Genomic DNA, 13,482 nt, shown 5'->3' with positions numbered 1-13,482 from the left:
TTTAGCTAAGAAATACCACAGAAATAGTCTTTTTCTTTCACAGGGTGCTGGCGCACGCCTTTCAGACCAATTTCAAGAAATCACAAAAAGTACAGAGGAAGAGATGTTTGTTTCCAGACATGTGATTACTTGCAGTGAAATTCGGGATGTGTAAAAATTGTCTCCATTTCTGGGAATTCCCTGCCTTATATTCATGATTGATTTTATAAAATCGATTGGGGGCTCTTCTTGCAAACTAGGGGGAAACAGGATAAGACAAGGCCACCAGGCCCTCTCAAGAACAGACCGCTTGCCATGGGTCAGCCAGGTGTTTGTGTGAGGCGGTCCGGCGCCTGCTGGAGGCCTCTTCATTTCACACGGTGTCCACGTAGTGCCCCAGAAGCTAGGCGCCCCTTCCCTCTTTCCAGCACCTTCCTCCATCTCTCTCCTCTGTTGTGTGCGTCTGTTTCTTAGGAAGGAACCTCGAAATTTGCAAACCTGGACAGCAGCGTGAAGGAGAACCAGAAGCGGACCCAGAGGCGGCTTCAGCTCCAGAAGGACATGGTATGGAAAGCCTTGGGTCTCCCCGAGGGCCAGCCAGGGAGCCACCCCATGTGGGTGGCAGGGCTCCCGCTTGGCACCAGAACCTTCCGTCTGCGGGGTGCCCCTGCTCCCAAAAAAGTTCTCGTGCTCTTTACCTCATCTGTCCTCAGCAGCCCTGGGAGGTATCAAGGCAAGCTCTTCTCACTCCCACTTGACCCAGCAGGAAATAGTTTGGTCCAAGAGTCCCAGATCGCGTTTGTTTTCTGGAAATTTTTTTTTTTTTTTTTTTTTCTGGAAGTGAGGGAAAGTCTGTGGCAGGTAGGCTTCTGTCCCTTATACTGTCTTATTTTATCCACTTCTGTACTTATCCACTTCTGTACTTAGGAGCTTGAGACCTGAGACCTCCTGCAATGCCTACTGTAATCAGCTTTTTTTTTTTCTCTCTTTTGGCCACGCTACACAGCACACGGGATCTTAGTTCCCTGATCAGGGATCGAGCTCGTGGCCCCTGCATTGGAAGCACAGAGTCTTAACCACTGGACCCCAGGGAAGTCTCAACTGTTTTCAAAGTCCCAACTTTGAACACACAGTAGCTCCAGGACCTGGTTGTTGGAGAAAGAGAATGTCAGCTCCAGAACTTGGTCCTTGTACTCAGAGATCTTTTCATTTGTTCCAAACCCTCTAGTCATTTTCTGGATCTCCTCACTGACACACGTACTAACCAAATCTTTCTAGTTTTTTGGTATTCAAAGGAGCATCGTACCTCCTTCCTTAAGACTAAAAGATAACTATTGACATCACTGGCTTTATTTTTAAAACTCTCCTAACTTTGAGCATAGAAGGGGAAAACCAGAGAGACCAGATTGGAGACTGACAAACTCTTAAATATTTTCATCCCTGCTTGAAGAAGACTTTTCTTCTTCTTTGAAAGCCTGATCATAAATCAGAAATGTTGTTTTTGAGTGATGGGCCTCTTCTGTAACATAAAGCCTGTAGAATATTCACAGCACTTCAAACATTTTTGGTGGTTCAAAGACAAGTTAAAAATAGCTGTTAAGAGAGATTATTTTGGTTCAGGATGAGACCTTGTACACATAATAGGGAAGGACAAACTGCAGCTGACAGTGAGCTCTTGAAGGACAAAACCTGCCTTGGTGTGAGCCTCACGAAGCAGCCCTGACCAAGGAGACAGCCGGCCACATGCACATCAGGCCGCCTGGTTTCACCCTGGCGGAGGCTTTGTGTTCTTGCTAGAATTTCCATAAGTGCCTTAATGGAGTTTAGGACAAGGTGCGTCCATGGAAGCCCCCTTTTATTTTCTCTTCAAAATAGTGCCTTGGTGGCCTTGTGGAGGATAGAAATGATTTCCAAGGAGATTTGGTGAAATTAATCTAGTACGTATATACCTGGAGAAGGGAATGGCTACTCACTCCAGTATTCTTGCCTGGAGAATTCCATGGACAGAGGAGCCTGATGGGCTACAGTCCATGGGGTGGCAAAGAGTCGGACACAGCTGAGTGACTAACACTCACAATTTCATATACCTGCAGTGGAATTGCTTCTACCTTTATTTTCGAGGGAATTTTTTTTTTTTCTTCAGTTGGAGGATAATTGTTTCCAGCTATGCGTATGCATACCTCTCCTCCCTCTCGAGCCTCCCTCCCACCCCACATCCCACCCCTCTAGAGCTTCCCAGCTGGGCTCCCTGTGCTCCAGAGCAGCTTCCCAGCAGCCATCTGTTCTGCACATGGCAGCGTATGTATGTCAGTGCTGCTCTCAGTCTGTCCCACCCTCTTCTTCCCTGCTGTGTCCACAGCTCCGTTCTCCACGTCTGAGTCTCTCTTCCTGCCCTGCAAATAGGTTCATCGGTACCATTGTCCAGATTTCATACGTATGCGTTAATATACGATACTTGTTTTTCTCCTTCTGACTTACTTTACTCATATGACAGACTCTAGGTTCATCCGCATCACCACAAATTTAAATAAACTTTTAATTTTAGAAGTTAGAAGTTCCAGATAATACATAGAGTTTCTCCGCACCCCTCACCCTTCCACTCCCACCCCAGTTAACATCTGTAACCGTGGCACACCTGGCAATACTAGGATGTCGACATGGGCATCCTGCTGCTCACTGAAAGCCAGACTTGACTTGGATTCACCAGTTTCCCACCGGCATCATCTTTCTGTCCCAGGATCTAATCCAGGGTGCCCCACGGCATGTAGTTGTCAGCCTGGTCCCCTCTGCTCTGTGATGGTTTCTGAGTCTTCCTCTTTAGGAAGACTGTTCCCGTGTCCTGAGAATGTCCTGCAGCCAGGGGTGTCTGTTGTTTTCCGTGATTAGACTGAGGTTAAGGGTCTGGAGAGGAGTATCACAGATGTGAAGTGTCTTCTCATCCTATCAAGGAATAAATGGCATCAGTGTGACATTGATGTCACTGGTGATTTTAGCCTTCATCACCTGGGTAAGGTAGAGTTTGGCAAGTTTTCTAGTTTAAAGGTACTGTTTTCCCCTTTCCCTCCTGTTTTCTTCAGAACCGAGTCACCAAGCCACTTTATAGTGATACCACAGCTTCCTGTGGGCACATTCCCGCAGTGGGCTGCAGCCACCCCTCTGCCTGGTGAGGCCGTCCTTCCCAGGGCTGTTCTGAACCACCGGGGGCGTCCACACACTGTGAGAGAGAACAGAGGTCCCTCTGACCTTGTGTCGGCAATGTGCGAACCTCAATCCACCTGAAGCATCTCCTGCCTTCGAGGCTTGGTTTTCATGACTTCGAAAGTTACCTTGGTGATAGAATTCCCAGTCAATTCATAAAGGAATTTAAAATTTTTCATTCATAGAGGTTAGCACTAGTGGCCTTAAGAGAGGCCTTCAGTGGTTCTTAATTACTCTCCAAATGCTGTTGAGGCTCACCTGGCCATTCAGAGATTGCTGCCTCCATCTGCAAATGGGCTCCCTGCAGACTGCAGCAGACACAGAGCCTTTTGGTCCGTGTGGACCAGACTTTCAGTAACGCAGAGACGGTTTTCTTGTGCTTGCTCTTCAGGGTGTGATGCAGGGGACTGTGCCCTACCTGGGCACCTTCCTGACTGACCTCACCATGCTAGACACTGCCCTCCAGGACTACATCGAGGTGAGTTCCGGGCCGGTGGTGCAGGTGGATCTGTAGCCTTCCCATTGGTTGCCCAAGAGAGAAATACACTTTTCTCTCTTCACATCAAGTGGGGCTTCCCAGCTGGTGCAGAGGGTAAAGAATCCGCCTGCAATACAGGAGATGTGGGTTCAATCCCTGGGTCAAGAAGATGCCCTGGAGAAGGGAATGGCAACCCAATCCAATATTCTTGCTGGGAAAACCCCATGACAGAGGAGCCTGGCAGGCTATGGTCCATGTGGTAGCAAAGAGTCAGACATGACTGAGCGACTGAGTGCATGCGCGCGCGCGCTCACACACACACACACACACACACACACCCCAACTGAGGGCTCTTCATGAACATGGCATTGTGCTAGATGCCATGAGTTATACAGAGATGAGTGACTCCAGCAGTGCCTCACAATCTCGTGGAAGGTGTATTTCAAAGCAGACAGTAATGGATGGAAATAGTAAGAACTCAAACAGAAATGAAGTGGGAGAAGAGGGGAAGCCTCAATTGATTCCTTAGGCACAGAGGTCATGGCATCCATTATGAAAGACTGGGCTGAAACATTGTCAGTGTTTTATCAAAAGGGAAGTCACTTCTATGTAACATCATTATCAAAGTTAAGTTTCAATTCTCCAGCCCTGCCGGCTTCTAGTCTCAGTGGGCTGAATTTAACTTTTCGATCATTGGTCATTCCGATGATTTTAAAAGTTAAAAGTCAAATCCTGCCCAGTGTTGGGTAGGACTTTGGCAGGTGGAGCTGAGGGAATAATATGCCCCCACGTTCTACCTGCTGGGATAGGAAGTCAGTCAAATTCATGGGTTTTCAGATATCCTTTTTTGATTCATATTATTACCTTCCCTCTCTCTCTCTTTTCTCAAAATGGGAAATGAAGTGAAGCCTAGAAAAACCAGCTGCTTGTTAGTAACAGTAACAGAATATTACATGGAGAAGAGATTTGATGTTTGAAATGAAACTTAAGGATTTCTCGTGTATTTCCTTATCTCACGTTCCTGGTTATCACGTGCAGTCAGCCGGCGTTTTACTCCATCATAGTTAGGAGTAGCAGTTATCTTGCAAATTCCCACCTCCAAGTTCATTATAAATGTTGTGGACGTGCTTACCCAGAGAGCAGTGCTCTGTATCTATTCACATCCTCTGCCTCAGGAAACACGATCAGGGTTGGGGAATTTGGGGGGGAGTGACCAATGCTTTAAAAGTTAAGTTCAGCCTATGAGACTAGGAGCTGGGGGGCTGGAGAACTGAAACTTAACTTTGGTGATGAGGTTATATAGAAGTGACTTCCCTTTTGATAACACATTGACACTTTGGTTTCCAGTATGAGTCAATGACCATCTGTTTTTGTTGCTTTCGGTCAAGAAAAAAAAAAAAATGTGTGCTGGAGCATTTACCCAAGCTTTTGTCTTTACTGGCTCTGCGAGTATATTTGGATTCTGTGGTGTAAGTCCTTTGTCATGACTATTTCAGTTCGTTTCAGGCATTGTAAGAGAAGGCTGTCCGCCTATATCTTATCCTATGATAAAGAAATATTTTTCTTTAAGCAAATGATGCTTCTCTTCTTCCAAAGTAGCCATGATTACTGTCATGAATAATTGTGACTTTATTGTCCCTTTGATCTATTTTAACAAAAACCTAGAACAAAGAGGGCTATGTTTCAAAATAGCTTGGTTTGTCATTCTTTTCAAAAAAATTTCTTTCAGGGTGGACTGATAAACTTTGAGAAGAGGAGAAGGGTAAGTAGAAGTCTTGGCTGTGGTTTTCCATTTTACTTCATTTGGGCTTAAAAAAAAAGAGAAGTGGAGACTTAAGTTTTTTGTTGAGGCAGGAAAAAAAATAACACATATTGAAAATGTATCATATAGCATTGTACTTGGCACACTCTTATGCGTTATTGCCCCAGAGCCCTCGTGAGGCAGGTTTTATCATTCTCAGTTCAAGGGTGAAGAAACCAGGACTCCGATGAAGTAACTTGACCAGAGTCGCCTGGTAGCACAGCCAGGGATCACATCCTGTCCTGTTCCTTCTGAGCCCACATTTCTTCCTTTACCCCTTCATCATTATCTTCTTTACAATCAGCCTCAGCAATAACAGGTTTATCCCATTAAGAAGAAAGTGTTTCATAAGAGTATATGATATAGAAGGGTTACTAAAGATGGTTAACTCTGGTAGGCCTATTAGAGAGAGGAAAGGAAATGGTCTTCATTGTTACATGTGGATAATTATTCTTTTCCTTTCCTATCAGCATAGGAAGGGGCGTTCAACATCACTTTGAATTTTTCTGTGGAAAGTAGAATAGTTCTGTACAGAGAGATAAAACAGAGCTTTGAAAATTTGCTATGGTTTTAGTGTTAAAATGGTATATTTAAATAATCCCAAGGAAAATAATAATATTACCCCATGGAACTCTCGTTGTTCTTTAGTTATTCATTCATTCTTTCATCCCACAAACGTTTCTTGCAGACCTAACACTGGATGGGAAAGTGGGATAGGTTTAGGGATTGCATCAGGAAAAGCCCAGAGCTCCCTGCCCTCGTGAAGTTACAGTAAAGGAAGTAGGTAGGCAAACAGGCAGTTACCATGCAACCTGATAAGGGCTTATGAGCAAAAGTAGTGGGTATTAAAGGAGCATATAGGAGGGGCATTTGTCCCCAACTTGTGGGGTCAGAGAAACTTCCAGGAGTAAATGACATTGCAGTTAAAACCAAAGTTTCAGGAGCTAAGCAGGCTGAACTCATAAGTAACAAGAGACAAACACCGCCTGAGACAAATGCAAGTCTTCTGTCCCTGGTAGCGTATGATGATGAATGCGTCTTGCGGATGCTGAGGCCAAGGTGGGAGGTTACTGCATGGGAAATCCACACCTACGGAATCTGCCAGTTGTTGAACTGCCTCTGTCCTGTAACCATCCAAACCAATTCAATTACTGCCTCCACAGTTACCCATCTTTGTCCTTTCTCTTCAGAATAACCCTAGAGGGAAATCTCTTTCATTTTAAGACTAGCATATTAAACTTTTGAAAAGTTTGAGTATAAAACCTAAAGCTAAAATTTATACTCATTGCTGACTTTAAAAAAATCTTTATTGAAACATCTAAAGAAGGATAAATAATTTTGGACATAACTGTACACTTGCTTCTCTTATGAGCTTTAAAAGACTGAGTTAAATGATTTACTACAGTAGTAAAACCCCAAGAATTCAGGAAATCTAAACATTCAAGTTTATGAGGTTCTGGATTATTTAGATATTCAACCCTACCAAAACTTACTTATCGAGGGCATAAGGGTTGAAGAAGATAGGAATGGAGAACTTGGGAGCTTCCTGACTCAGAGTAATTTTTTTTCTTTTATATTGTAGAAAGTAGAATTTTAAAATACATTTTAGAAGGATTCATCCTTAAAAAAAAGTTTTCTGTCCCAAGAATGGAAATGGAAAAGAGAAATAGAAAGCCACTATGACTTCAGGTCATACCTAGTATGGGTCACCTTGGGAACTTGTTTTATTCGTGTAAAAGGCTTTTTCAAAAAGAAAGGGTACAAAGCATAGACAAAAGCCAGTGAGTCAGAATTCAAATGTGTGAGTTATTCAGCTGTTTTATTTCTAAGGCAGGCAGTTCTTTATAAGCTTCCTCGATGATTTTGTCCATTGTTTATCCACTGCCGTATGTTTTCATGTGAGAAGATGTATATCTCATTGGCTTTTTAGTTCACTCTTTGGTGCTCTGACGGATTCCCTGGTGGCTCAGATGGTAAAGAGTCTGCCTGCAATGTGGGAGACCTGGGTTTGATCATTGGGTCAGGAAGATCCCCTGGAGAAGGAAATGGCAACCCACTCCAGTATTCTTGCCTGGAAAATCCCATGGATGGAGAACGGTGGGGAGTCCATAGGATCACAAAGAGTCCAGCACGACTGAGCGACTTCACTTTTACTTTCTGCTTCAGGAATTTGAAGTGATTGCCCAGATCAAGCTCTTACAGTCTGCCTGCAACAGCTACTGCATGAGCCCAGATCCAAAGTTCATCCAGTGGTTCCAGAGGCAGCAGCTCCTGACCGAGGAGGAGAGGTGGGCAGACCCATCGTCCTTCGGGTGGAGCTGCAGTGTTGGTCAGAGGAATACCGCATCTGGTCATTCACTTGGCCATTTATTCAACAGCTCTTTAGCGAGCAGCAACTAGGCTTTCAAAGGATAATAGTGTAGCAGGAAAAACTGAACTGCCAGCATCAGAAAACGTGCTTTCAGATTCTTGTGCTGTACCATTCATTTATCTTTGTCACCTTGAACAAGTCACGTATTCTTCCTGATCTTCAGGATGCTCTTCTGTAAGATGTCTGTTTGAGAGGATTAAATGTAATCTTCTTGGAGACAGCATCATTGCCATCACTATTGGTCACTATTGGTAATTGGTACTAGCTTTGAGGGAGTGTTCAAGGGGGCAGGAGAAACAGACTCATGAAGAGTTGAAATAACAACAGTGGGTAATCAAAGTGCTGCAGGACCCACAGGCAGGAATAGTTCACTTGGCCAAGGATGGGGGAAATGGGGAAGAGCTCATAAAGGCACTAACATCTGGGCTAGGCTGTGGAGGAAAGAAAAGATTTTGCCAGGAGAACTGGAGGAGAACATTCCAGACATAAGAATGTGAGCAAAGGTCAGGTGCCCTGACAAGCTTGACATTTGGAAGAATGGTTAGAACACTGGCGTGTCTGATTCATGAGTGGACGGGTTTCAAAACAGAGGTTGATGAGCCTGGAGAGTACACTCACTGCAGTGCCTTGAATCTTGGCCCGTCAGAGGTGTGTAGCTTTACCCTATAGTTCAGAGGATTAGAGTTCACAGGCCTTATCCAGCCTACCAGCTGTTTTCACATACTTAAACGGCTGAAAAAGAAACAGCAGAAGAGGACTATCGTGTCATGGGATAGTTATTTGAAATCAAAATTTTAGTATCCATTGATAAAGTTATAAGGGCTTCCCGGGTGGCTAAGTGGTAAAGAATCCTCCTGCCAATGCAGGAGACACAGGACATGTGGGTTCGATCCCTGGGTTGTGAAAATCTCCTGGAGGAGGAAATGTCAACCCACGCTCATATTCTTGCCAGGGAAATCCCATGGACAGAGGGGCCTGGTGGGCTACAGTCCATGGGGTCACAAAAGAGCTACAGTCCATGGGGTCACAAAAGAGTCGGACATGACTGAGTGACTGAGCACACACACAATAAAGTTGTATTGGAACACAGCCCATTCATTTCCCTCTTGTTTATGGTTGCTTTCATGCTTTCAAGGCAGAGCTGAATAGTTGCAACAGTTACCACACGGCCTGCAAAGCCTAAAATCCTTAATATCTTGTCCTGTACAGAACACATTTTCTGACCTCTGCTGTAGAACAGGGGATTTCCTTGAAAGTTTCTCATCAGGGAAGGTGAAGTTGACTGAAAAACAAGTATTTTGCCAATGAGGAAATTGAGGTTTAGAGAAGGGCTGTAATTTGCCAGTGATAGACTTTAGATTCAAAGTCAGGTCTTCCTGACTTTACAACCTAAGCTCTGAAGGTGGTTGCACAGTGTTATGTCGATCCTGTAAACTCCATAAGCCTGCTTCCCCATTTGAAATGCAGATGTTTTCTGAGGTCCTTGGTAATGGAATGGATTGGTCCTGTTACATTAAAACCTTTGATTAAAAGAAAAAAAAAAGCTCTTTGATTCGGAGTACACGTCAATTAATGAAGGTTTTGTTTTTGCTATGTATTGGATAGAAAACAAAAAAGTTACTGCCTCTTTCTACGTTTTCTGGTCTGATGATCAGTATATATGAACTTCCTCTCTATGCATCAAATTCATATATGGAACATTCACACCATGGCCAGTGATTTGAATCAGAAAGTTCAGGGTCAGAATATCAGCTGTGAAACTGACTTTTTAATGATTAAAGGAATCTTGTTAAACATATCCTATTTTTTTTTCTTGCGATTTATAAAAGCCCTGTGTCTAAAGTTAGTATTTGAATAATGCCTATATCAATGAATACTTCTGCTTGACCAACTACCTGGATACATCTTTAGGTTTAAAAAAGTACACAATATTAGCAACTTATCAAGCTAATATTTACCACTTACCTTCTTCACCTGAACTTCCCAGGCAGCACTAGTGGTAAAGAACCCACCTGTCAATGCAGGAGATGTAAGAGGACACAGGTTTGACCCCTGGGTTGGGAAGATCCCCTGGAGGAGGGCACAGCAACCCACTCCAGTATTCTTCCATGGAGAATTCCATGGACAGAGGACCCTGGCAGACTATGGTCCATAGGGTTGCAAGAGTTGGACATGACTGAAGTGATTTAGCATGCATGCACGCTTCTTCACCTACCTAGAACCAAGTACATCTCCTAACTAAAGCTACTAGCTTTCATAAGAGACATTTCAAGGCAGACCTACATTCTTCTTGTGCTTATGGAAGTTATATCTGCCTGGAATATAGATGTCTGAATCTGGAGTATTTTTAATTTGGGATGTTTTGGCAATTAGAAATGATATTTATATATTTTTATCAATAATATAACTACCTATGTCTATTTATTGAAGATTAGATCATTTACAAATGTCTCTTTCATTTCCTGTAGATAAACAGTAAGTTGAGTATATATATACACACACACACACACACACACGTGTGTGGGCATACTCACACAGACACACAAAGTAATGGGAGGTAGCTGGTAATGGGAGAAGTAATAGGAGAAGAAATGATTCTTTCCCTGGCCCAACCATAGGCTGAAAACAATCAGGGAAACAAAAGGAGTCAGCTTTGATACAGCCAGAACCAGCAAATCCATGTGTTTTGAGTCATGCAGAACTAAACAGTCTCAACCTATATACCAGTGGGGGTTTGATGGGAGGAGGCATATATGTCAATTTGTAAAATCTGGTTGTTAAGTCAGTACCCTCTGACCTTTGTCATAGAACAACATAGTCCATATCTTGACTTTGAACAGTCAGAGCCTTCCTCTCAAAGGAAGCCAGTGAATCGTGTGGATTTAAATCTGTTCACTTCCCAAGCTCTGTCCTCACAGGCTCCCCTCTCTCCCCAGCTACGCCCTCTCCTGTGAGATCGAAGCGGCTGCTGATGCCAGCGCCACATCGCCCAAGCCTCGGAAGAGCATGGTGAAGAGGCTCAGCCTGTGAGTGCCACCCTGGGGTCCTGGGCCCCAAGGGGGTCCCATCAGAGTGGGAGAGGGGGAGGGTATTCAACAAAGTTCCCCTGAGCCCATTCACTCATTTGTTAAATCGTTAACCTGTCCGTCCCGACTTCAGTACATTTCCTAGATCCATTCTTCCCCACTGTTCTCTCTGGCCTGAACCACCATCATCCCCTGCCTGGACCACCATCATCCCCTGCCTGGACCACACTCCTGCAAGATCCTTACTGACTTCTGGCCCCACCCTTGCTCCAACAGTTCTATTTTCCACCCAGTAGTCTGGTAGTGTGTTCAAATGTATCCCGGATTGTATCACTTCCTTGCTGTAAAATGTCTACTGGTCTTGTTTTAAGGTAGCACCCGAATTCCTTATCCTGTTTCACTAGGCCCAGCGTGATCTTCCCCAGTCTTCTTGCCACCTTTCTCTGTCTGGAATCCCCCTTGTTCACCACGATCCAGCCCCGCTCATCCCCCAGCCCTCATTTAACCTCCCCAGGCTCCGTGCACACTAGACGCACCAGGTATTTGCACTAGATGTCCCCGTGACCTGACACACGTTCTCTCCAGACTCGCTCCTTCAGATGTTGGCACAAGCATTACCTCCTTAGAGAGCATCTTGTCTAATGTTGCCATCTGCCCTGATCACTCCCAGCCATGCCCGTTGTCTCCTCCAGTGGAATGTAAGCCACTGAGAGCAGGAACCTTATCCGTTGTGTTCATGGCTGTTTGTCCAGCTCAGGGCCAGGTGTAGCTAACTTAACAACACCTGTCTCCCTCTCATCACAATCGAAAGTCTTCACAGTGGCTCTCAAGCCCCTTCAGGACCTAAAGTGTCATCCCAGCCCTGTCCACGTGTCTTGCCCCTGCCTGTCCTCACCTTCCCCCTCTCTGTGCACTGCAGCCCCCCTGCCCCCATGCTGCCCTGAGCTCACTAAGCACACTCATTTTCATTTGCTGTTTCTTCTGCTTAGAACACTGTTCCCCAGATAGCCAAATGGCTCAGTCCCTCACTTACTCCACATCTTTGTTGAAATGAGTCTTCCCTGACCACTTTATATAAAACTGTAACCTGTCCATGTTACCTGCCCTTGGCACCTTCTCTCACCCTCACCCACTTTGAATTTCTCCACTGCATTTACCTCCAGTTGACATGCCGTATTTGGATGTATCTGTTTATTAAATGGAAGGCAAACTCTGACGGCAGAAGTTTATATCTGTTTTTGGTTCATTGTTAACCTCGGAAATTGGTGTCCCATACATAGTAGGTGAACAATACATATTTATTGAATGAACAGATTGAGTCATGTGCCAACACTGTTATGAGAACAATGCATGTATTTCTCATCTGATGCATAAAATAACCTACTGCTGCTGCTGCTAAGTTGCTTCAGTCGTGTCCAACTCTGTGCAACTCCATAGACAGCAGCCCACCAGGCTCCCCTGTCCCTGGGATTCCCCAGGCAAGAACATTGGAGTGGGTTGCCATTTCCTTCTCCAATGCACGAAGGTGAAAAGTCAAAGTGAAGTTGCTCAGTCGTGCCCAACCGTTAGCGGCCTCATGGACTGCAGCCTACCAGGCTCCTCCGTCCATGGGATTTTCCAGGCAAGAGTACTGGAGTGGGGTGCCATTGCCTTCTCCGAAAATAACCCACTAGGTTCTACTATTATGCCAATTTCTTTTTGGCTGTGCCACGAAGCATGTAGAATTTTAGTTCCCTAACCAGGGATGGAACCTGCACCCACTGCATTGGGAGCATGGTGTCTTAACCACTGGACTGCCAGGGAAGTCCTGATAACCAGTTTTATAAACTGGGAAAATAAGGCACAGGCAGGGTGAATAGTATGCTAGTTATTGTCGGATCTGGGCTCAAATCCAAGATTTGGCTCTAGAGCCAGGGGATCCTTTAACTGTCTGTCTAGTGGAGAAATGCCTTCTGGGGGAAGAGGAGAAGGACATAGGAAATAGGAAGTAAGAAGTGGAGGAGAGGAGAAGATGAGGGAAGGAAAGAAGAAAAGGAAGAAAGAGTGAGGGGGAAGGAAGGGAAGGAAGAGAGCCGTCAGTATAATTAGACCCTGTGCTTTGAATGTGGCAAATTTTATGGAAGAGTCTTAAGAGAACCTAGTCTGTCTTGAAGTTGAGCCCATAGACATTAAACTCTGATAGACCTTAGACTAGTGAATCTAATGACGGCTAGAGAGACAAGTTCAAGGAAGCAAGGATTATCATTTGATTAACACATTTGTTCTTCCCTTCTGAAGGTGTATACCTGTGTCTGGTCCTTTCACTGACACAGTCTGCGTTGGCCAGGAGTTTCGCGCTTCCCCCCACAAAGCCCAAGTAGTTCTTGGAGGTCCAAGAAAGGAAGCGACATGAAAAATGGGTCAAGAGATGGTGGGATGGAGTTAAGACAGAGCAAAGATACGCTTTTTAGGTCTTGGAATTTAAGCTTCTAATTCCTTAAATTATTTAATAAAAAAATCAAGCCTATCCTCATTGTTTCTACTCTTGTTATTTTCCATAGAATATGTTAGTCGCTCAGTAGTGTCCAACTCTTTGTGACCGCATGGACTGTAGCCCAACAGGCTCCTCTGTCCATGGGATTTCCCAGGC

General features: G+C 44.6%; 1 protein-coding gene across 2 annotated transcripts in view; it reads left to right on the top strand.

Annotated features, from left to right (window-relative positions):
* Positions 1 to 13,482, top strand: part of RGL1 (ral guanine nucleotide dissociation stimulator-like 1) — a 129,335-nt gene that overhangs the window by 99,895 nt on the left and 15,958 nt on the right. For both annotated transcript variants that reach the window (XM_010853094.1, XM_010853093.1), the window contains 5 exons: positions 454 to 543; positions 3,569 to 3,655; positions 5,385 to 5,417; positions 7,623 to 7,744; positions 10,764 to 10,853. In XM_010853094.1, the coding sequence (XP_010851396.1) occupies positions 454 to 543; positions 3,569 to 3,655; positions 5,385 to 5,417; positions 7,623 to 7,744; positions 10,764 to 10,853 (422 nt within the window). The remainder of the gene's footprint in view (positions 1 to 453; positions 544 to 3,568; positions 3,656 to 5,384; positions 5,418 to 7,622; positions 7,745 to 10,763; positions 10,854 to 13,482) is intronic.

This window comes from Bison bison, unplaced genomic scaffold, assembly GCF_000754665.1.
Source record: "Bison bison bison isolate TAMUID 2011002044 unplaced genomic scaffold, Bison_UMD1.0 scf7180017864322, whole genome shotgun sequence".
In the NCBI taxonomy this organism is placed as follows: Eukaryota; Metazoa; Chordata; class Mammalia; order Artiodactyla; family Bovidae; genus Bison; species Bison bison.
The sequence above is the reverse complement of the archived record's forward strand: the minus strand, read 5'-3'. Positions and strand labels throughout refer to the sequence as shown.